At 37.5% G+C, this 24910-nt stretch overlaps 3 protein-coding genes across 14 annotated transcripts; all 3 read left to right on the plus strand.

Moving 5' to 3' along the window:
• Positions 1–5314: 5314 nt before the first annotated feature.
• On the plus strand, positions 5315–9308 carry LOC311509031 (uncharacterized protein). Of its 3 annotated transcripts, none has more exons than XM_084574070.1 (6): positions 5315–5826; positions 6228–6374; positions 7622–7985; positions 8150–8237; positions 8384–8479; positions 8724–9308. In XM_084574070.1, the coding sequence occupies exons 3-6, from the start codon at positions 7944–7946 to the stop codon at positions 8777–8779; spliced, it is 282 nt and encodes a 93-aa protein (XP_084430196.1). In that variant the 5' UTR covers positions 5315–5826; positions 6228–6374; positions 7622–7943; the 3' UTR covers positions 8780–9308. The 3 variants fall into 2 exon arrangements, 2 of the variants coding, with proteins under 2 accessions (XP_084430196.1, XP_084430197.1); XM_084574071.1 differs by lacking the exons at positions 5315–5826; positions 6228–6374 and having other exon boundaries at positions 7519–7985.
• A 392-nt stretch (positions 9309–9700) lies between these two features.
• LOC311509029 (uncharacterized protein) lies at positions 9701–16166 on the plus strand. 5 transcript variants are annotated; one of them, XM_084574067.1, is made up of 15 exons: positions 9701–10091; positions 10453–10513; positions 11028–11171; positions 11270–11395; positions 11487–11650; positions 11764–11866; positions 12258–12362; positions 12580–12606; positions 12933–12962; positions 13341–13373; positions 13699–13734; positions 14062–14094; positions 14367–14402; positions 14695–14733; positions 15180–16166. In XM_084574067.1, the coding sequence occupies exons 2-14, from the start codon at positions 10456–10458 to the stop codon at positions 14697–14699; spliced, it is 900 nt and encodes a 299-aa protein (XP_084430193.1). In that variant the 5' UTR covers positions 9701–10091; positions 10453–10455; the 3' UTR covers positions 14700–14733; positions 15180–16166. The 5 variants fall into 5 exon arrangements, 3 of the variants coding, with proteins under 3 accessions (XP_084430193.1, XP_084430191.1, XP_084430192.1); XR_014699781.1 differs by having other exon boundaries at positions 14367–14733; XM_084574065.1 differs by having other exon boundaries at positions 14367–16166.
• An 858-nt stretch (positions 16167–17024) lies between these two features.
• On the plus strand, positions 17025–24275 carry LOC311509024 (uncharacterized protein). 6 transcript variants are annotated; one of them, XM_084574043.1, is made up of 21 exons: positions 17025–17380; positions 17840–17983; positions 18301–18426; positions 18518–18672; positions 18775–18880; positions 18997–19083; positions 19186–19254; positions 19430–19489; positions 19797–19832; positions 20064–20138; positions 20429–20494; positions 20567–20647; positions 20842–20907; positions 20980–21063; positions 21286–21351; positions 21424–21507; positions 21630–21692; positions 21765–21836; positions 22029–22091; positions 22187–22234; positions 22360–24275. In XM_084574043.1, the coding sequence occupies exons 1-21, from the start codon at positions 17296–17298 to the stop codon at positions 22392–22394; spliced, it is 1671 nt and encodes a 556-aa protein (XP_084430169.1). In that variant the 5' UTR covers positions 17025–17295; the 3' UTR covers positions 22395–24275. The 6 variants fall into 6 exon arrangements, with proteins under 6 accessions (XP_084430169.1, XP_084430171.1, XP_084430172.1 ...); XM_084574045.1 differs by having other exon boundaries at positions 21639–21692; XM_084574046.1 differs by having other exon boundaries at positions 21424–21489.
• Positions 24276–24910: the final 635 nt, after the last annotated feature.

The following is a 24910-nucleotide window of genomic DNA, read 5'->3' on the forward strand; positions in this document are numbered from 1 at the left end:
GATGGACTGCACCATCAGTGAAGACATTATAACAAGACAGTTTGACATTTTTCAGACGTCCAAGCACCATCTCCCCAAGACCAGAAGACTGACGTGTCCACAGGAAACATTAATGGACCTGGTGAGTTAAACTTGATCATAAAAATGACTCCAAGGAGAAACAGTTTCATCAACTTCTTTGTCATTTTAACAGAAACTACACCAGAGACACCAGCATACGAAGGACCTCCTAAGCCACCAAGATCTTCATCTTTCTTAGGTACCAGTGATCAGTCTATTTATTTATTTTCATGACCATTTTAAAGCTGCTTTTGGTATTTTTAAGCAAAACAGGAAGTCTGAATATATGAGCTGGATCTATCTAAAGAGTTTCAAGATGTTAGAGCCAATAGCAGATGATGGACTGCACCATCAGTGAAGACATTATAACAAGACAGTTTGACATTTTTCAGACGTCCAAGTAACATCTTCCCAAGACCAGAAGACTGACGTGCCCACAGAAAACATTAATGGAACTGGTGAGTTAAACTTGATCATAAAAATTACTCCAAACAGTTTCATCAACTTCTTTGTTATTTTAACAGAGACTTCGTCAGAGAAGTTAGACAACCAAGGAGCTCCTCCTGAGGCACACAGATCTGGTCCTTCCTCAGGTACCAGTAATCAGTCTGGTGAGTTATCGGGATGAATAGGACTTTTTTTCATGACTGTTTAAAAGCTGCAACCATTAACAAAGACTTGATGTGTAGGTATTTCCTACAGTTGAATAATCTGTTTTTGATAACAATCTGACATTTTTCAGAAGGAGAAGAACAATCTCCCAAAGATGTGTCCCTAGAGGCCAACAATGAACCTGGTGAGTTTAACTTGACCCTAAAAATGACTCCAAGGAGAAACAGTTTTATCAACTTGTTTGTCATTTTAACAGAAACTACATCAGAGAACCAAGGACCTCCTGCTGAGCCACAAACATCTCCTTCTTCCTCAGGTACCAGTGATCAGTCTGTTTTTTTTTTTTTTTTTCATGACCATTTTAAAGCTGCTTTTGGTATTTTTAAGCAAAACAGGAAGTCTGAATATATGAGCTGGATCTGTCTAAAGAGTTTCAAGATGTTAGAGCAAATAGCAGATGATGGACTGCACCATCAGTGAAGACATTATAACAAGACAGTTTGACATTTTTCAGACGACGTAACACCTCCCCAAGAACAGAAGACTGATGACTCCACAAAAAACAATGATGGACCTGGTGAGTTAAACTTGATCATAAAAATGACTCCAAGGAGAAACAGTTTCAAAAAACTTGAACAAAACACTTGACAAGTCTTTTATCATTTTATCAGAGAATCCATCAGAGAAGCCAGTAGTTGACGAATCCCCTCCTGATCTTGGTGAGTTATTTTACTGAACAGAACGTTTTTTACGACTATTTAAAAGTTAAAACTTAGCTTAGATGCTCCTCCATGAACTGTGGCTTGGTGTTTAATTGCAGTAACAACTATTGTTTCTTTTAACAGAGAAGACACCAGGGATGCCAAATAGTGAAGCCCTGAACCCAAACATGGAGGAGAAGCAAGCAAATGAGAACTAATGCTGAAGTATTTTAAAGAGGGAATTTACAAAGGGATCAAGCAGATAAGACAATTTGTTACCTTCTGCTAAAGGACTTGAAGCATCGACTCTATCAGAGGAAATGTAAGGTTTATTTTATTTAATTTAATTAGACTTTACATTTCTGATTACTGCAGCTCATGTCCGTGCCATGTGATATTAAGGGATATATTTTAAACTAAAAAAACGCTATGAATGTGTCCATAGTGAGTATCTCAGACCATTAATGATGCACAATGTCCTTTGTTGATGCACTGGAAGACCACTGTTACAGCTCAGTGTAGAGGACGAGCAGAGGTGGGAGGATCAGTACTGCTGTTGCACCAAAGATGATTGTATAAAGCTGTATTTGTGTATTTATATGTGTCACTGGAGAGGACTATAAAACGTCATGTGCAATTGTGTTAACAATAATATACTTAACAATATAAGGCACGTCTGAGGAGAAACGTCAAACACCAGCTTCACTGTGTCCATCCTGAGTAACATCAACACACAACACTTGGATTTCTTCAGCATCGTCGTCATCATCGGTCTGGAGCTGTGTTGTTAGGAATGAAAGTACAACAGAACCTCCCGAACATTTGCCTCCTCATTTTTGTTTCCTGTCAATTGATTATGTGCCTTAAACTCATCAGGAACACCTCTTGGTGCAGCAGGAGCACCATCAATGTACACTCTGTTATCAAACGTGTCTCCTGGCTGAGCCCTCTCTGAACGGTGCTATGCTCTGTGTGGTTGTCTGTCATGGCGTATAGCTGAGAGATTCCTAAAATCTCCTACAGCTACCATAGCACCCCAGAGGCAGCTTAGACCTCAGCTTTCCCAGAGGTCAGCTCTGCTTGTAGTCTGATTTAAAAACCATGAGGTGGAATATTTGCCTTTGTCAGAGGTAATATTACTGGAGCACCACTCTAGGGTCCTTACATCCATGTCATTTCCTGGTCATAGAAATCAGGTTTAATTATCTGGAAATGGAGTACTGAAATAGTTGGTTTTCTCCATGTGTTTGTGCTGCCACCGACAAAACTGAATAAAGAATGAATGAAAACAGAGAGAACCTTTGTTGGAGGAGCCATTTTCCCTATCCACCTGAGTGGTGCTGTGGGAGATAGTGGAAGATTAAGGTGCCCCCTAATTGATTCAGGTGTGATGCACAGGAAGTCTTGCGCAGGGTGGCGGGAGATTTTGAGTTCTTTGTTTGACCGCTTTATGCTTTTGTTTTGCAAGTTATTAAATGGATTGACATATCCGAACTAATTTTGTTTTGCCTACAAGAGTATTATTGAGTGTGACTTAGTGGAAGTCACAGAAACAAAGATCCTAACAGCCGCGGGTGCATAACGAAGCAAAGTTGCGTCACCAAATGTGAATATTAGACAGTGTTACAGATACATTATGGTCCTGATGATTATTTTAACTCTTCTATCAGTCCAATCAAGGACAAACATCCTCTGTCCACCTAAAAATGTTTTGAGATAAAACTGCAGTACTATGAATCAACTATTTGAATATACTATTTTATAGTGTTTTATCAACAGTAAACTAAAATCTATTCATGTGATCAATGTGTCCTTTGACAGAGACGGTGAACGACCCGTTGATTGGTGAAGACAACGATACAGTCATTCTCCAACAGATTGATTCAGCTCCTCTCCAACAGTGAACGTTACAGGACGTCATTCATACCAAACTCAGCTGAACAACAACTCACCTTTCTGTAACAGATTGTTGTTCATGTTAATGCTCCTCCTGCCATATTATTATTATTATTACTACACACTGCCTGGCCAAAAAAAAAAGAAAAGCACACATTCTCTGTAGCATTATTTCCATAATCTTCTCCAATGTCACCAGATTTACTTCCATCCAGTGTTGCATTAATTTTTCACCAAGATCTTGTATTGATGATGGTAGAGTCTGACCACTGCACAAAGAATGACCCTTCTCAAACAGACTAACATCTTTTCCACGACCACAGGATGTGTCTTCAGACATGGTTGTTGAAGAAATGAGAAGCTTCTCATTGCATCAGTTGGGCTTAAATAACATGCAGTAATTATCCAATAGGAGACTCCTACCTATTTGCTTAGTTAAATCTAGGTGGCGACTTTTTTTGGCCACGTATTGTATATTATTATTATATCCTATCTGTGCGACTAAGCTACTGTAAGTGTTTGAAAAATGTAAATCAAATGCCTCTTTTTCCTGAGCCAGTAGAAGAAACTGTGAAATGTGTGGTTTAATGAAGACGGGTGTAAAATCTGAAGCTGTGTTTTAGTAACGATGCACATGAAAGAAGAGACTTGAACCTGTGACTGATGACAACTATTAGGTTTAGTAATTTGTTTACATTTCTTCTTCTGCAGCTCTTTCCTACATCGACAGCTGCTGTCCAGTGACTTTTGATAGTTGAGGCTCTTTTTTCATTTTTTCAGACAGGTACTTCCTTCCTGCTGCTGTACAACCACATATGTATTAACTGTTGTACTATTTGTTTCTTTACTTTTTTATTTATTGTGTGCACTGTCCTTAAACTGTATGCTGCTGTAACTCTGCAAAATAAATTATTTTCTACTTTTATTGAAAAAACAACCAAAGATAATGTCATGGCTACAAGTATCATGAAATATATGGGGATGGTTTGAGGCTTCATACGTCACAATGAAATGCTGACTGATTCGAATCACTTGCATCACTTCATTCTTTATAAGGAGACACAAGCTCAGTGTTTCCTTCCTCTGGGCTTCACAGCGTTGCGTAAGAACCCTTAGTCATACCTCCAAGACACTGATGTTGAAATACCAGCGATCACACTTCACAGCACAAATCTGTCATACCAATTAAAGCCACGCTTCAAGTATTAAGAAGTAGAAGGGCAACACAGCGCATTCAAACGTGCATTACTGGTGACTTGACTTTCCAAAATGTCGTAACACTTTGAAGTGTGTACAATGAGGAAGAAGCCCCAAAAGCTTCACAAGGCTTCATCCAATGTGTCATGAGCAAAAGAGCCGATGTTTGGTAGTGAATCAGAAGAGTCGGTTCCCTTCTATCAAAACTGCTATCAAGACAGCAGACAGCCGTGAAGAAGAGCACACATAGTTATGAGTGACACCTGTAAACGAAGCAGCATCTGGATGAAATTAAAAGACACTGGGGAGTGGACAGAGCAGAGTGTCTTCACTGCAAAACGGAAATATTAAGAGCTGGTTCCACCACAAACCCGCAGGTAGAACCTTTATAACAGTTGTTTACTACTACTCAGCCAACACAAAACTTTGTATGCTAATTAATACAATTTATTTTGTGTGTTGAAATTATTTTTATGAAAAAAGTCGTTGAATCTTAGGTCAGTCTGATCAAATTAACCACATTTTTCAGAGATAAAACTTTTAAATTGGTCCAATTTAACGGGAGTGGAAAATCTCTGCCACCTGGTGGACACTATCTGTAACTGCACCTTAATTTAAATATTTACCACCAGATGAAAAATTAAGGAAACTGCACCTCACACTCTGCCTGCCATCAAAGACATTTACAGCTTTAACGGGAAGAAACCATGAGCAGAACCTAAAGCTCATATGGAGGGACCCATCTGCCTAAGTCCAGCCGAGTAGAGACAGAAAAGAGAAAGAAGAGAACAGCAGGAGAAACGAGATACATCTGACTGAAGCACACATGTAGAATCTGTAGATGTGATTGCAGTGTTTTGTTCATTTGTTTGCACAATTAAAGTTTTATCTGATATTTTAAACAAAATTAAGAATGCTTTTGTAGCAGAATAACTGCACAAAATAAGACAATTGTTATTAGGCTTCTTATAAAGACATTGAATTCAAAAAGGGCTCATTAACACACACACCACGTGTATTTGCTGTGTTGGGCTTTAAAAGATGATAAATAAAGAGCCGTTCAGGAGCTGAAAGACTCGACTCTTCTTTGGGAGGCAAAAGAGACGGCTCTCCCTAAACCCATCCCTAAACTCGACAGGTGAGTTCACTTCAGGTGAGGTCACGCCTCTCTCTCTTGCGTGTAGATAAAGAGGCAGCTGCCTTTACCAAGCAGTCCATGTCTACGTTGCTGCTCTTTATTTTTATATTCTGTCAGCCTCCTCCTCCCTGCTACCTACAGTCATATTTTAACTCGTGTCAGAGAGGATGAAGAAGCTACTGCTGCTAATGCTGGGGCTGATTACATGTGGAGCTTACCCAGGTAAGTTCATGTTCTCCTTTTGTCTTTCACACACTTCTACAAACACGTGTTGAGAAGATCAGACCCATCGTAGTTTTTTTTTTAATCTCTTTCCTTCAGTTCAGATTCTGAAAACTACTGTGTGAACTTTTAACAGCAGCAGATGAGCAGACTGGAAAATTATTATGGCGCAATAAAATCACGTCATAGAACAAGAGGAGTCTTTTCTCAGTTTGTTTATGCTGTGACTGATGTTACAGCATAAACCAGCAGCTGGGTTGGGTTGGATTTATTTCAGTAGTAGGCTTTTCAGGACCACAGCATTAAAACTCCTGACTAAAGAACTATCCACTGAACTAAAATGAGTTTGACTGACCCTGAAATGAAGGTTGTACAGTCAGATTAACTATTTTCTTTTGCAGACATCTACCTGAAAGTGGGGACAAAAGTTGTCCTTAGTCCAGGCCGTCGTGTGACTGATAACATCACCAGTATAGTGTGGAAACATGGAGCTAACGTCACCGTGGAGTGGTCTGGAGGCATCAGTAAATTATACCAGCAGTTCAAAGGTACACTCAAGATTTAACAGACTGTTTACTTTTTTCTTTTTTGTTAGTTTGTTTGTTACACTTGCCCATATATTGTTCAGATAGCAAAACAAAAATAAAATTGACCAAACATGTTAAAAATATCCTTTAATTTTAAGTTTATTTTAGGGATTTAATATTACAATGTTAGTATCTGACAATAAATAATCTTGAATCTACTGTGATCTGGTGGATTGTATGTTAATTAATACAATTTATTTTGTGTGTTGAAATCCTTTTTGTGAAGAAAAATCGTTGAATCTTATGTCCGTCTCATCAAATGAACCACAATTTTCAGATATCAAACTTTTAAATCGGTCAAATTTAACCGGAACACATGAGTGGAAAATCTCTGCCATCTGGTGGACACTCAGTGTAACTGCATCCTCATTTATATTATTGCCGCCTGGTGGACACTCGGTGTGACTGCACCCTAATTTAAATATTTGCCGCCTGGTGGACACTCAGTGTAACTGCACCTTAATTTAAATGTTTACCACCTGGTGGACACATGGTGTAACTGCTCCCTAATTTAAATGTTTGCCACCCGGTGGACACTCAGTGAAACTGCATCCTCATGTATATTATTGCCGCCTGGTGGACACTCAGTGTAACTGCACCTTAATTTAAATGTTTACCACCTGGTGGACACATGGTGTAACTGCTCCCTAATTTAAATGTTTGCCACCCGGTGGACACTCAGTGAAACTGCATCCTCATGTATATTATTGCCACCTGGTGGACACTCAGTGAAACTGCATCCTCATGTATATTATTGCCGCCTGGTGGACACTCAGTGTAACTGCATCCTAATTTAAATGTTTGCCGCCTGGTGGACACTCAGTGTAACTGCATCATAATTTAAATGTTTGCCGCCTGGTGGACACTCAGTGTAACTGCACGCTCATTTAATCGGTTTTATTTTAATTTAAATATTTTCTATCTGATGAACAGTTACGGAAACTGCACCCCACAGTTTGTTTGTTTTGTTTTTCTATTTTTTATTTCTCTATTTTTCTTTTCCCTTGAGGATCAGTAAAGTCTAAGCATTAATATAATTTTCATCTCTTTGACGTTTAAGGAGTTTAAGGAGTTCTACATCTTTAAAAAACTTCACACTGCTCACTGCTAATCCCAAATAATTTAAATGCAACAGTCCATCCAATTTATTGCAAATGATCTCCTTAAAATTCAAGTAAAAACCTCAATGGCAATTATTGTCCTTTTAGATCGCTGTACACTGAACACCACAACTGGAGAGCTGACCATCTCAAACTTGACTCTGGAGGACAGCAGCAGGTACACAGCAGAGATCAACGACAAAGTCCTGGACATGACTGAAATCAAAGTTATCGGTAAGTGGAGGAAGTATGACTCGATATTTATTTATTCATCTGATCTCTAATTAAATGTTTGTTTCCATCAGCTGCTGTTCCTACTCCCACTATCTCTAAAAGCTGTGACGATGAACAGACCTACTGTGTTTTAACCTGTGAAGTCAACGACACTACAGACGCTGAGCCAGTCAGCTATTCCTGGAGGTTACATGACATGGTCTTGGGGAATCAAAACAAGAAGTTTAAAATAACAAAGGTACAAACATGATGATGGTGTTAGTAGATGAATGTGACATATTCAAGCATCGCTCTGGGTCTTTACACCAAACATCATCTTCTATAATCTGGAAGTATAAAGACAAAAGTAGCATTTTGGTTCATGAGCTTCAGGCTGATGTTGTTTTTCCTCTGGATTTCTAGAAAACGGTTGAGCATCGGATTAGCTGTGGGGTGGAAAACCCAGTCAGCTACAAATTCAGCAAAGCAGTCTTCAACCCTTTCATCAAGAGTGAGTTTCACATTTATGAATATCTACACAGTGATCTCAGACATCCTGAAATGATTGAATATGAGCGCACTGAGAGATACAGGATGCTTGAAAACCATTGGAAGACTTATTAATTTCTTTTTTCTTTTCTTTTTTTTCTTTTGTAGACCCACTGTATTGGTTTCTGCTACCGGGCTTGATTCTGGTGGTGGGAGTTTGTGTTAATATTGGTATCTTCCTTTACAAACGCAAAGGACAAAAAGGTAAGAATTCGCAAAACATCACATTTATTCTACAGATTAAATATCCATAGTTATATTATTATTATAAATGTATTTATATTTACATCTCTAAGTGTCGTTTGTCTGTGTAGAAGTGATTCTTGTGCAAATTTTAGAGCCTGCGTTTGCACGTTACGCGTCTTGGTTAATGTTTCACGTGGAAACAAAATGACGATGCTGTCCACACGTTTCAGAAAGAGGTTAACGAGTGCTCTTCATTTGACAGCAGTGACGTCAAGTGAAGAAAAACCGGCCTGGCAGGAGAAGGATGACATGATCTGAGATCGTGAGACCACAGGATTCAAAACTCTTTACAATACCTATAATAGTATTTCATGATAAAAAAAAAAAACTTGTTAGCTGTATTTTCTGTGCATGTAGATACTGTATGCAAAGCCAGTGATAACCTGCAGTGATTGAGACCCCTTACACTGGGGAATGAGGAGATGCTGGCAGAGGCTATTGAAATGTGAAAATATATATATTCAGCCATATGCACGACAACTCTTAAGGTCATAAGATTAGAACATAGGTACATAGGTACCTACAACTGTAGGTAAAATCAAGCATCTTGGTGTTAACATTTCCACTTTCCACCGTACATTACCACTATACTCTACTATAACCATTAATATTACAAATATTATTATCATCTGTTCACTGGAGGTTCCTGTTACACTGCTGGATATGATTCTCATCTCAGGGAAAGAGTAAAGATGGACGACAATGAAGCTTCATGTGACAGTTTATTTAATTCATTCTCAGTGTAGAAAGTTTGGTTTTAATTAATAATTTAATCATCCATCTTGACTCTTGTGTTTTTATATTGTGTTTGTCTTTATGTGTATATACATGGATTTATTTGGACAAAACTGAATAAATAACTTTTTTACAAAAAGAGAGGATCTTTGTTTCCTTAAGTTTGTAGTAATTTATTTTATCGCAGCTAATTAACAGGATTCTTAGGCTAGCAGCTAGCAGTGCAATGCTAATAATAAGCATTTCTCATTAAAGCCACTAAGTTTCTCAGTCGTATACGTTCTAGGCTTTTTAACGTTAAAACTAAGCAGTGTATGTTTTTAAATGTGTGAAGATGGAAGTAATAAATAAATATAATAATCATAATCTGTGCCGCAGCTATGCTAAATATGAAAATAAATAGATTTAACGTAAATCACGATAAAAACAGCCATGTGAATACCCGGATGTACACTTGCTCCGCCCGTTTTATCAAGAACGCCTAGAACTAGTGTCGACCGTTGACTTGGTACAGCCAGGTATCCCAGAATGCATTTCACGGGCGTCATCAAGTCCGTACTTCAGAATCAAGTACGCAAGTGCGAAGTTCGTGTATTTTGTTTAGATGAACGTCCTGTAGTGGCTGATGTTTGGTCTGTTTGCGTGGGTTTTCTTCGCTGACTGTAGGTTTTCTTAAGTTTTAGCGAGTTGAGGAAGAAAACACGCATTTGATGGCTCACGCTCGCCACTTCCGTCACGCTCGCCACTTCCTGTAGGCACGTCTACGGCGGTCAGTTTGAGGCTTCATCACCAGGGTAGTGCGAACCATGAACCATAAAGCGCAGCAACGATAAAGGTGGGTGTAGCCTACCATAGCCTACTGCTACTCCGTCTCCGAGGCAGTCCGTTATTAAGTAAATAATAATTAACAAAATTTTACCTTTTATTATTATTATTATTATTATTTTAAACGTCCGCAGTTTCAAGTGCTTCGTTTTATAATCTTTGGTAAGTCAACCAAAACAAATACTTTGGTTAAACTGAGCCTTTATTCAACAAATCAGGAAATAACTTTTTACCCACGCATTGATTTTTGTTTAAAATACTGCTTAATTCATTAATTATTTCACAGCTTATATATATATATACACATCCTAGAATGATTTCTGATATTGTTATAACTTGAGGGGGGTTTTGCGTCCACTTTTTTTATTTAGAGGATGAAACCACCGTTTATCCTGTCGATCATTCTCCTGCCACTGACAACTATTCAAGCTGGTGAGTTTTAAAAAGTTAAGTTGTATAGCGATATACTCAGCATGGGCTCATGGAAAAAAAACCTGTAGATTCTGTGCTGTATTATTATTTACGCATTTAATGTTTGAAAACGAAAAACGGGAAGTCACACATTAGCACTTCTTGTGTCAGAAAATCGTGTGTTATCTTTATAAATCAGAAACATTAAGATAAATAAATGTTACATGATCAGCAGATCTGTGATAAATCCATATATAGAGCCGAATTATCTATATTTTATGAGAATATACAGCATAAGCTTTGACATGATGAAATGTTGTGCATCCGTTTCCCCACTGTGAGATAAATACATTTTGAGTTTAAATGACACGTTTTTCTTGTTACAGCTAATAATCAAATAAACACAGAAAAGTAAACGGATCTTGTGGAGTAGAAAGTGACATTTTTATGGCAAATGCAAAATGTGAAAGCTGCCATGATTGAACAGACAGTGGATTTGAAGAATGACAGGTTTAGATTTTATAATATTTTACAGACAAGTACAAGAAAGCAGGAGACACAGTTGTCCTTAGTCCAGGCTCTGTGTCTGCTCCCATCACCAGCATAACATGGAAACATAATTCAAACCTCGCTGTGGAGTGGTATGGACAGGAGATTGACTTCTACCCGAAATTTAAAGGTATTTAACACCTTTAATTAAAACACACAGAACACCTTCAGTCAAAATCATGTTTTTTGTTTGCTAGATAACTATTGATATAACTTTTATAATTTTAGATCGCTGCAAACTGAACACCGCAACTGGAGAGCTGACCTTCCCAGACATGACGCTAGAGTACAGCGGCAGATACACACCAGAGATCAACAACAGAGTCCTGAACCCAATAGAAATCCTGGTTATCTGTAAGTGGAGGAAATATGACTCAAGCTAGTCTGGAATATCTGATAATTTATTCATCTGAACTCTGATGAAATGTTTGTTTGTTTCCATCAGCTGCAGTTCCAACACCCACTGTGTCAAAGAGCTGTGATGATGAAAAGACCCACTGTGTTCTTACCTGTGAAGGCAACTACACTACAGACGCTGAACCAGTCACCTATACCTGGTGGTCAGGTAACGTGACGAAGAGTAAAACCAAGGAGCTCAACATAACAAAGGTGAATGTGATCAGTAACAGACAGATCAAGTAATAAGATTTGGATTAAGATCATGTGTCGCTTGAAAGACAAGACAAAATTTTGGTTCTTGTTGTTTTTCACTGGTTTTCTAGGAGGACAAGGAGCCTTCGTTTAGCTGTAAGTTGGAAAACAGAGTCAGTTCTGAAAGCAGCAAAGAAGTCGCCAACCCTTTTATCACCTCCTCCTCCAACACTGGTGAGTTTCACTTCTACATTTATCTACATCATGCTCTCACAGGTGTCACAGTCTGGTGGAAGTGACGTTTGTCCTGACTTCCTATGTTACTAAACAGAGTGATCGGCTAACGTTCGTCTTTATATATATTTATAATTATATACTTATGAAGACTGGACTTTCCAGAGGCCACAGCCCCCTCACTAGATGCATTGTTACCCCTCATCTCTACAGTATTTAGTCATCATCAGCATCAAAGCACGATTGAGGTTTTCACAACTTCCTCACCCCTCTAGTTGCAGACTGCAGCTCTTCTGAGGATAGGACACCTCAGAGCGCTTTATTATAAGACAGCATTGTTGGTAAAGAATTGCAGTTTTATTAATTTAATTTTTCTTTTTCTTTTTTGTAGTGAATCAGAATCTGGTTTTGTTAATCTTGGTATTTGTCTTGATTCTGGTGATTCTGGTGATTCTGGTGGTTGTGGGCGTCTTATTGAAAGTCAAGCGCAGAACAGGTAAGAATTCACAAAGGATTTTTACTTCTATTCTTCAGAATTAAATATGCTTACCAAATGTATTTATTTGCCTTATTCCTCTAAGTGTGATATGTCTGTGTAGAGGTGACTCTATCAGTCAGTCATAGTGAACCAGGGCTAATGCCAAATGTGTATAATAGTGTTGAAGACATACACTGTAAATTAATTCGGTGACATTTCTTTTATTTCTTGACAGTGGTACCACCAGTGCAAATCAGTACTGGTGAGTGAAACAGTAATTTCACAGTATAACCGATACATTTATACTTACACTAAGTTTGGATCTTAATGCAAATATCTTGTGTCTCGTTGGAGCTGCAGCTTCTGAATTAGCTGGTGGTATTAATCAAATCACTGAATGGAGCCTTGTTAGATCTGAACGTTAAGCTTAATGGCTTCATCTAATGTTTAGATTGTGAAGTGGTTAATACTCCAATTATTTCACTGGCTGTTTGGTTTATAGTTTATTCTCTAATATGTCAGAAAAGTTTGGGATTTTACACCATGTGATATGCCACTGGTAGTGACTGTTCTTTTATTATTTGACAGAGTACGACACAGTTCATGCTGCCAACAATGGTGAGTAATACGAGTTTTAGAAATAAATGACTCATGTTTTCTTAAATATCACTGAATGGAAACAGCTCTCCGTAAAATTAAAGTGGGTATTTCTGTGCCTTCCTATCATGTGGTGTCCCACAGGGTTCTGTTCTGGGTCCATTATTGTTCTCTCTTTGTATTTGCTGAACCAGAAGCCAGCCTTTAAAAGTGGTCAAAATCCCTGTGTTACATTCAAATAATTTACTACTGTTGGAAACCCACAAATATGTATATTTTAAAACCTGGAACCAGAGAATAATTCATTTTGTTTTGATTTCATACACTGTAATTGTGTTTTGTTTTGTTTTTTGAAGATGCGTGGTGGTCACAGGGGTTCTTTCATTTTTTTTTCAACAGATTACGTACAAATGCCTGACTGTGATAGAACTGGTGAGTGAAATGTTATTTAATGATGGTAAGAACAGTGACAACAGAAAACCAGTTATTACATAGTGAGATGGATACATTCTCAATTTAAGACACATCCAGTATCCACTGTGTCCATTAAATATCTTGTGTCTCATTGAAGCTGCAGTTTCTGAATCACCTGTTGGTATTAATCAAATCACTGAATGAAGCTTTATGGCTGCAACTAATGGTTAGATTGGGAAGTGTTTCAGTTTCCAGTTATTTTATTGATTGTTCATATAAATGGTCAGAAAATAGTGTGGATTTTACACCAACTGACAGATGTTCTGCTTTTATTATTTGACAGTGTACTCCACAGTTCAAACTGTCAACAAAAGACCTGGTGAGTGAAATGTTATTTAATATTATAGCTGATTTGGATTTTAGTCATGCACTTGTAAATATCATTGAGCAGAAACAGCAAAGTGGGTATTTCTGTATCTTCCTTGGACTGGTTCTGTCCGACACAGTGTTTCTATCGTGTGGTGTCCCACAGGGTCCTGTTCTGGGTCCATTATTGTTATTTTATACATGCTACAGATTATCAACCATTATATTGAAGCAGGAGCAAAGTGCACTTTTAAATGTGATCAAATTCCCAAGTTTACATTCAAGCCATGTACTATCATGGAAGATAAGTGCTAGTCATGTATTTTTTTTTTTTCAACAGATTACGTACCAGTGTCTAACTGCGATAGAACTGGTGAGTGAAATGTCATTTAATGATGGTAACAGCAGTGACAACGAAAAAACAGTTATTGCACAGTGAGATTAATTCAAGACACATCCAATCAAGACTAAGCATCCACTGTTATGGCTGCAACTAATGATTAGATTGAGAAGTGGTTCATTTTCCACAATTGTTTTATTGATTGTTCAGTTCAGAATTTATTCTCTCATATGTCAGAAATAGTGACAAATTTTACACTAAGCGACAGATGTTCTGGTCTTGACAGTTCTTTTATTATTTAACAGTGTACGCCACAGTTCAAGATGTCAGTAATGGAGCAGGTGAGTGAAATCTTATTTAACAACAGTTTTGTAAACAAATATCCTTTTTTTTTTTTTAGATCATTAATCTTTTCTATCATGTGGCGTCCCACATGGTTCTGTTCTGGGTCCATTGTTGCTGCACATTATCAATCTTTATAATAAACCTGGAGAAAGGTCAGCTTTTAAAAGTGCTCAGAAGCCCAGTCTTACATTCAGTCTTACCAGCGAAGAAACTAATGCATTACCTACTAGTAAGTCAAGGATTATCATGTTGAATTGATGACCAAACCATTTTTTTATTTATTTACAGGTTAAAGAGTAATGTCTCCTGATAACAACAACAGAATTGGTGAGTGAAATGTTATTTAATGATGGCAAAAACACTGAAAACAAAAAAACAGTTACTGCACAGTGAGACAGATGCATAATGAATTCAAGTAACGTCCAGTCAAAATTAAACATCCACTGCGTCCATTCCAATATAAATGGTCAGAAATAGTGACAAATGTGGATTTTACAAGTTTACTTTATTACTTTATTCAGTTACTTAATTGCTAGTGCTAGACTGATCTAACAGATGTGAGGATTCAGAGCTCTGCACGACTCACAAATGTATCTACAACATGTGAGTGATGCATGAAGCTGCAACCAGAGTCTAGATTATTATAACTATTAATATAATCTGGCATATTTTAGAGTTGCATTTGTATGGTAAAAGCTTAAATTGAGGTCCACACGCAACTATAGTCAGTGTTGGTGTTACAACATTCTGACAATTCTTGTGTCATTTGACAGCTGTCCTGGGCATTTAAGATGAGCAGTTGTCAGCAGACAAGGACCAAACCGGAAGTATTTTGAGACAGACAAAAAACTGTAGCTTGAACAGCTGGGTCCACTTGAAGCAATGCATGCGTTTTTTAAATGTAGAATTAAGAGTTAAATATCAAAAAAGAGTGAATTTGCAAAGACAACGTGCAAACTCTGTGTGCTTTTTGACAAAAGGACTTTCTGCTGGTAATGGCATGCATTTTTAATTTTGTATTGCTGAGAAATATGCCACTGTGCCTGATCCATAGCGTTGTCAGTGTCATGAAGCGGTGAAAAAAGAGACCTGAACATGTGAGTGAGGAAGAGAAACCGTTCAGTTAGTTTAGTTTATTGAGTTAGGGTTTTCTTCAAAGTCCCTCAAAGGAACAGTACTCTGGGGCCTCTGTGACACTCTGATGGAGAGCTGGAATACATTTAACAGGACGAAAGAAAGACAGCTGATTACTGCTGCTAACAGGCCAAAAACAATTTTAGAAGTGAAGCTATACTACTGGCTGAACTTTGGTCAGTGCAAGCAACCAACTATTTATTTCTTTAATTTATTAGTTTTTATTATTATTTTTTTTTAAATGGACATAAATTCATCACCTGTGAACCAGATTACCCTGCACAAAACAGTCTGTCTGACAGAAATATTTAACAGTTGTAGTCACGTGCGTCCCCAGATTTCCCTTTTTGTATTTATACATGTGTATTGTTGTATTTTCTTTTTTTTTTTTTTTTTTATTCACTCAAGTTCAAATTTGCTGCTTAACATCAAAACATAAGTAGGGCATACATTCAGAAAGTGTGCAATAGCAGTATTATAAAGTGAACTGTATTCATCCAATGAATTTTAAGTACATGCTGCTTATACAATACAGTGCAAGAGTCACTATCATATATCAGAATATGCTGCAAAAACTATAGTTTCCAGTAGTTGAGATAGTTGGTTTTCTCCATGTTTGTGCTGCCACCGACAAAACTGAATAAAGAATAAATTTTAAAAAAATGAGAGCCTCCCTGACACTTAATTTAGTTTATTAGTTGGCTTCCAATACATTAAAACAAAGCAGAAGAGGTAAACAACAAGTCTATATTAAGTATTATTGTACGTCTAAACTAAAGCATTTACTGTATTTAAAAATCTCTTAAAATATTGCATGGTGTTTACATTAGCTAACTGTGTAGCTAGCTACCAGCTAACTTGGAGGAGCTGATTGACGTACCTGCCTGAGGCACGCAAAATATAAAATATAAAATATTATTATACAGTTATGGGCCTTGAGTTTGACATGTGTGATTTAGGATATTGAGTCGAATGAATTATCATTTATTTAATATACAGTAGTATTAGCCAATATAAATATTATATATGGCCATTTAAAAAAAAAAAAAATCATACTAATAGATTAACAGTTAAGAAATAAATGTATTTTGTTTATATTTTGAAAGTTCATTGGTACAGATTTCATTTAAGATTTAATTAACTGCACTTGTTAAGAGAATGTGTTCATTGTTAATAAAGCATTTCAGGTAGGAGTAAGAAAAGCAATATATGTGCGAGGCTCACAGACATCAGATGCTTCATTTTAATGGGACAATTATGTGATTGTACAAGTAGTGTACAAATAAAAACAGCTACATGGAAATATAACATATCTATGTTTCATAAAATTCATAAAATTGCCCAGATATGGCTTCTTGTAGTGTTACTTTTTACCCACTAGATGTCACTGTGGATTTATGATTTAGTTAATCTTGTTATTCCTTTTTTTGAGAGAGAGATAGAAATTTAAAATTTAAAACAACAACATTGTTTTGTAATGCTTTGGATTTAAATTTGTAGTTTGAGAAGGACGTCTTTTATCCTCTGATCATGATGAGTAATGCTGCTCTTTGTCTTTTATTAAAACTGCGTCACATGACTTCCTGCTTTTTATTAGTTTCACTTTCTTCTGTGAACGAGCCCTCTCGACTATTCTCTATCTTCGGGCGGATTTTTATCCGTCTTTTCGGCGTTTATTTACCGTAGATTTTTTTCTCGACATTGTAAGCCGTCTCTCAGTTTATTCCCGTCTCGTTTTAATTTATTTCTTAGAGGATGGAGCAGGTTTTTACCATCAAGTGTAGGGCGTTGATGGTGATTCTCTTGTTCGTGACATTGAATACAGGTCAAGCTAACTCAGGTATGTTCTGACTCTTTTTGACATATATTCATGCACGGTCACATATAAAACTGTATATTTTATGTTTAGTATTGTGTTTTTAAACTTTAATGATGCGCATAAGTACTTAATGTATATATAACCTGTAGAATGTTATTTTTTTTCTTTGCCGTAAACCAGGATTAGTAACGTAAAAAATGACGTAGGCCTATGACTCAGGTCTGTGTTTAGCCAGCTTATATAGCCCAAATTATATTATCTACTTATACTACTATACTAATACAATAAATACTAGAAAGTGTATCACAAAAAATAAATATTTATCAGTAAAAACATACCTGACATGTTTTCTGTCTATAGCTAATATTTAAACTATCCCTGTAGATATCCCACAAGTTATTAAAAGTGTCTTTTTGATTCTTCACATGTAAATGTAAATGAGATGAGCGACATGTCTTCATATAGTTGTTTACTTTGCAGTCGAGTACAAGAAAGCAGGAAGCAAAGTTGTCCTTAGTCCAGGCTCTGTGGCTGCTCCCATCACCAGCATAACATGGAAACATAATTCAAACCTCGCTGTGGAGTGGTATGGAGGCAAGGTTGACTTCTACTCGAAATTCAAAGGTATTTAACGCCGTAGAGGAAGGGATGTGTTTCTCACTTATCACCAGGGGTAGTGGGTGTGACCGGGGTTGAATTTTTCTGTTGACTGCTTAAGCTCTTGTTTATCATAGTTTAGTCATGCAAACCATCTGCATAATGATATGACAAAAAGTATGTATTCTCAAAAGTGTTAAATAGAGCCCCACTTTCTCCTCTCAGTGTCGAACTTAGTCCTGATAGTCACACTACAAACGCCTTTAATTAAATCCCTGAAAACACACAGAACACCTTCAGTCTTCTTTGGTAGATAACTGTTGATATAATTTTTAAAAATTTAGATCGCTGCGAACTGAACACCAAAACTGGAGAGCTGACCTTCCCAGGCGTGACACTAGGGGACAGCGGCAGCTACACAGCAGAGATCAACAACAGAGTCCTGACCCCAACTGAAATCAAGGTTATCTGTAAGTGGAGGAAATACGACTCAAGCTAGTCTGGAATATCTAATAATTTATTCATCTTTAATCTAATGAAATGTTTGTTTGTTTCCATCAGCTGGTGTCTCTACACCCACTGTGTCAGAAAGCTGTGATGCTACCCACTGTGTTTTCACCTGTGAAGGCATCACTACAGACGCTGAACAAGTCACTTATTCCTGGTGGTCAGGTAACAAGACGAAGAGTGAAATCAAGGAGCTCAGAATAACAAAGGTGAATGTGATCAGTAACAGACAGATCAAGTAATTCATACATTCAAGAACCATTTTTATTTTATGAACTTAAAGCTAATGTTGTTTTCTACTGGTTTTGTAGGAGGAGAAGGATCCTTCGTTTATCTGTAAGATGGAAAACCCAGTCAGCTCTGAAAACAGCAAAGAAGTCTTCAACCCTTTCATCACCTCCTCCCCAGAAGACCCTGGTGAGTTTCACATCTACATTTATCTACATCGTATTCTCAGAAGTGTCTCAGCTAACATTAGAATACAGCGTGCTTACAAACTATTAACACATTTTCTTTGTCTTTTTTTTTTTTAGTGAATGACAATAACGGTCTGTATGGGTTATTGATACTGATTCCGGTGTTTGGTGTCATTGGTTTCTTCATTTACAAATACTGGAAAGGTAAGAATTCACAGCAGATTGTAATTATTCTACCAAAACATTGATTTGTGTATTATCATTCATTCATTCATTCATCTTCTGTACCCGCTTATTCCTGTGAAGGGTCGCAGGGGTCTGCTGGAGCCGATCCCTGCAGTCATTCGGCGAGAGGCAGGGATACGGCCTGGACAGGTCTCCAGTCTTGTATTATCATTATAAACACATTTATTTCCATTGTTCATTTCTCCAGATGTGATATGCCTGCACAGTTATTGCTTTTATTGTTTGTTATGTTTAATTTTGTTCTATAAAATGTTAGAAATTAGTGACAGGTGTACTGATCATGAATTCTTTTATTATTTCTCAGAGAACCTTCCACCACTACTACGTCGTGTACTTCCATGTGTCACACCCAATACTGGAGCTGGTGAGTAACATGTTAATTATCTGTGGAGACATTCCCATGCTAGCACACAGGTAGTGATGTTTGTTATGTCCACCAGGTATATGTTGAGTCCTTGGATTGATTCTGTCTAACAGTGTTTCTATCATTTGTGTCTAAGTAATGCTCTATATAAATTATTTTCATCACAACACCTTTCAGAGCAATCTGCAGTACGAAAAGTCGAAAGCTGCAGTTTGTAGATTTTATGTCAGAAGAATTTGAAGACTTACCTTGTAAATATGTTTTGAAGATGTGCACTCGTCGTGACGGTTCTTTTATTTTCTGACAGCAGTCACACCACAGCCCTCTCCTAACCCTGTACCTGGTGAGTAAAATGTGATTTAATTAAGTGAACCTGCACAGTTTGACAGATGCATTGTTGTCCTGATGATTCTTTTGACTCTTATATCAGTTTAGAAATCAGTCCAGACAAGAGGCTGTCTATAAAGAAGATAAATGTTTTTACATTCACTAGGAGATAAAACTGTGAATGCTGAAGCTACTGTATGTAACTAAAAGATGTGCCGGTCATGACAGTTCTTTTATGATTTGACAGAGAAGAAACCGTTGCTTAATGGTAACAAGGATGCAGTCCAAGAATCATTCAATCTAGAAACCATCAATGAAACAGGTGAGTAAACTTGACAACACATATGTGATCATGTTGAGCTACATGGACACTTCTTCCTTAGCAAAACAAACGTGTTGCAGAGAGCTACATCAAATTTATCTCCAGTATTCGACTGATGCTTGAAGCTGCACCCATTTGAGATCCCAGATTGTAAAACTATCTTGTTTTTATCAGTTAATTCATCAAAGATAGCAGAAGACCAAAGAGTTTCAAGATGTTAGAGCCAAGAGCAGATGATGGACTGCACCATCAGTGAAGACATTATAACAAGACAGTTTGACATTTTTCAGACGTCCAAGTAACATCTCTCCAAGACCAGAGGACTGACGTGTCCACAGGAATCATTAATGAACCTGGTGAGTTAAACTTGATCATAAGAATGACTACAAGGAGAAACAGTTTTATCAACTTCTTTGTCATTTTAACAGAGACTACACCAGAGACTACACCAGAGACACCAGCGAACCAAGGACCTCCTGCTAAGCCACAAAGATCTTCGTCTTTCTTAGGTACCAGTGATCAGTCTGTTTTTTTTTCTTTCATGACCATTTTAAAGCTGCTTTTGGTATTTTTAAGCAAAACAGGAAGTCTGAATATATGAGCTAGATCTATCTAAAGAGTTTCAAGACGTTAGAGCCAATAGCAGATGATGGACTGCACCATAAGTGAAGACAATATAACAAGACAGTTTGACATTTTTCAGATGCCCGAGTAACACCTCCCCAAGACCAGAAGACTGACGTGTCCACAGGAAACATTAATGGACCTGGTCAGTTAAACTTGATCATAACAATGACTCCAAGGAGAAACAGTTTCATCAACTTCTTTGTTATTTTAACAGAAACTGCATCAGAGACACCTGAGAACCAAGAAGTTCCTGCTGAGTCACCAACTCCTTCTCCCTCAGGTACCAGTGATCAACCTGGTGAGTTATCGGGATGAATAGGACGTTTTTTCATGACTATGTAAAAGCTGCAACCACTGACAAAAACTTGATGTGTAGGTATTTCCATTTTTAAGCAAAACAGGAAGTCTGAATATATGAGCTGGATCTATCTAAAGAGTTTCAAGATGTTAGAGCCAATAGCAGATGATGGACTGCACCATCAGTGAAGACATTATAACAAGACAGTCTGACATTTTTCAGACGTCCAAGTAACATCTCCTCAAGACCAGAACACTGACGTGTCTACAGGAACCAACAATGAACCTAGTGAGTTAAACTTGATCATAAAAATGACTCCAACGTGAAACAGTTTCATCAACTTCTTTGTCACTTTAACAGAGACCACATCAGAGAAACCAGAAGATACAGAAGCTGCTGACCCACCACCATCTGATCCTTCCTCAGGTACCAGTGGTCAACCTGGTGAGATATTGGGATGAATAGGATGATTTTTCATGACTATGTAAATGCTGTTACCATTGACAAATACTTGATGTGTAGGTATTTCCTACAGCTGAATAATCTGTTTTTGATAACAATCTGAGATTTTTCAGAAGGAGAAGAACAATCTCCCAGAGAGGTGTCCCGAGAGGCCAACAATGAACCTGGTGAGTTAAACTTGACCCTAAAAATGACTCCAAGGAGAAACAGTTTCATCAACTTCTTTGTTATTTTAATAGAGGCTACACCAGAGACTACACCAGAGAACCAAGGACCTCCTGCTGAGCCACAAACATCTCCTTCTTCCTCAGGTACCAGTGATCAGTCTGTTGTTTTTTTTCATGACCATTTGAACACTGCTTTTGGTATTTTTAAGCAAAACAGGAAGTCTGAATATATGAGCTGCATCTATCAAAAGAGTTTCAAGATGTTAGAGCAAATAGCAGATGATGGACTGCACCATCAGTGAAGACATTATAACAAGACAGTTTGACATTTTTCAGACAACGTAACACCTCTCCAAGAAGAAAAGACTGATGAGTCCACAAAAACCAACGATGGACCTGGTGAGTTAAACTTGATCATAAAAATGACTCCAAGGAGAAACTATTTCAAAAAAAAAGGAACAAAACACTTGATAAGTCTTTTATCATTTTATCAGCGACTTCATCAGAGAAGTCAGTCGTTCTCAAATCTCCTCCTGATCTTGGTGAGTTATTTTACTGAATAGAACGTTTTTATGACTATTTAAAAGTTAAAACTTACTTTAGATGCTCCTCCATGAACTGTGGCTTGGTGTTTAATTGTGGTAACAACTATTGTTTCTTTTAACAGAGAAGACACCAGTGACGCCAAATAGTGAAGCCTGAATCCAAAGGTGGAGGAGACGCCAGCAAATGAGAACTAATGCTGAAGTATTTTGAAGAGGGAATTTGCAAAGGGATCAAGCAGATAAGACAATTTGTTACCTTCTGCTAAAGGACTTGAAGCATTGACTATCAGATGAAATGTAAGGTTTATTTTATTTTATTTAATTCGACTTTACATTTCTGATTCCTGCAGCTCATGTCTGTGCCACATGATATTAAGGGATATATGTTAAACTAAAAAAACGCTATAAATGTGTTCATAGTGAGTATTTCAGACCATTAACGATGCACAATGTCCTCTGTTGATGCACTGGAAGACCACTGTTACAGCTCAGTGTAGACGACAAGCAGAGATACGGAGGATCAGTACTGCTGTTGGACCAAAGATGATTGTGTAAAGCTGTATTTGTGTATTTATATTTGTTAGTTTTTTAAATGGTGCAGCAGCTGCTGGTCATGAATTCCTCATCTGTCCACCAGAGGACGCCACTAGACCAATCATTTTCTGTAACCGCTTGTCCTCTGAGATTTGTTTCCCCAAGTTTGTGTTGATGCATTTATACATGTGTGTTGTTGTACTTTAAATACATGCTGGATATACTATACAATGCTGTGCCGCCTTCAAAGACCGTTGTTAAGGGAATTATTTTGCCAAGAATCACAGAGTCACTGGAGAGGAGTCCTGCACTACAGCAAGTAGAGAATGGACTGAAAATAGTAAGGTTATGTTCACTCATATACAGTAGGTCCTGCCCTGGATGCGGTTACAGAGACGCAGCCTTGTTGGAAATCAACTAGGAGCTGTAGGCTGGCTGCATCTGTGCCTTATCTGTGGGACGTTTCTCCTACTGTTTAATTACAGCAGTTTGTATTTTTCTAACATTTCTATGCTGTTTAAACTGTTTACACTGCAAAGACAAATACATATCAGATAAAACATCACGTGCAATTATGTTAACAATAATATACTTAACAATAAAATGCACGTTTAAGGAGAAACATTAGAAAATCATCAAACACCAGCTTCACTGTGTCCATCCTGAGTAACATCAACACATAACACTTGGATTTCTTCAGCATTGTTGTCATTATTGGTCTGGAGCTGTGTTGTTAGGAATGAAAGTACAACAGAACCTCCCGAACATTTGCCTCCTCATTTTTGTTTCCTGTCGATTGATTTTGTGCCTTAAACTCATCAGGAACACCTCTTGGTGCAGCAGTAGCATCATCAGTGTGCACTCTGTTATCAAACGTGTCTCCTGGCTGAGCCCTCTCTGAACGGTGCTATGCTCTGTGTGGTTGCCTGTCATGGCGTATAGCTGAGAGATTCCTAAAATCTCCTACTTTGAGGATTTGGAGTAACTACACCATCACACAGCTACCATAGCACCCCAGAGGCAGCTTAGACCTCAGCTTTCCCAGAGGTCAGCTCTGCTTGTAGTCTGATTTAAAAACCATGAGGTGGAATATTTGCCTTTGTCAGAGGTAATATTGATAGTACTGGAGCATCACTCTAGGGTCCTTACATCCATGTCATTTCCTGGTCATGGAAATCAGGTTTAATTATCTGGTAAGGAGTATTGAAATAGTTGGTTTTCTCCATGTGTTTGTGCTGCCACCGACAAAACTGAATAAAAGAATGAATGAAAACAGAGAGAACCTTTGTCTCATTTGGTCATTTCATTTATTGCAGCTATTTACCATCATTCGTAGGTTAGCTACTAGCTTCTCTATGCTCATAATCCTCCCTGACACTTAATATAGTTTATTAATCAAGGTGTTTAGCTTCCAACACATTAAAATAAAGCAGTGTTAGTTTTTAAATATGTGGATGAAAAAAAGAGAAATATAAAGTCTTATAGTTTAAGGCAAAGCAATACAAAATAATGTTTTATTTAAATATATATATAGATATATAGATATAGATAGATAGATAACATTGTTTTGTGATGGTTTGATCCTTTGATAATGATGCTAAAAGCTGAGTCATTTTAGTTTCGTTTCTCTTTCAGCTGCGACCCAACCCTCTCTCCTCTTCTCCTCTCTACTCCTCTCCTCCATCAACCGGCGGATTGTTATCCATCTATTCGGGGTTTATTTACCGTAGATTTTTTCCCCCCTGACATTGTGAGCCGTCTCTCAGTTTATTCCCGTCTCGTTTTAATCTATTTCTTAGAGGATGGAGCAGGTTTTTACCATCAACTGTAGGGCGTTGATGGTGATTCTCTTGTTCGTGACATTGAATACATGTCAAGCTAACTCAGGTATGTTCTGACTCTTTTTGACATGTATTCATGCACGGTCACATATAAAACTGTATATTTTATATTTAGTATTGCGTTTTTTAAGCTTTAAGGACGCGCATGCGCACTTTATGTATCTATAACCTGCTGTCGAACGTTATTTTTGTTCTTTACCGTAAACCAGGATTAGTAACGTAAAAAAGGACGTATGACTCAGGTCTTTGTTTACCCAGCTTATATAGCCCAAATTATATTATCTACTTATACTACTAT

The sequence above is a fragment of the Chelon labrosus genome, assembly GCF_963514085.1.
Source record: "Chelon labrosus genome assembly, chromosome: 24".
Taxonomy (NCBI): domain Eukaryota; kingdom Metazoa; phylum Chordata; class Actinopteri; order Mugiliformes; family Mugilidae; genus Chelon; species Chelon labrosus.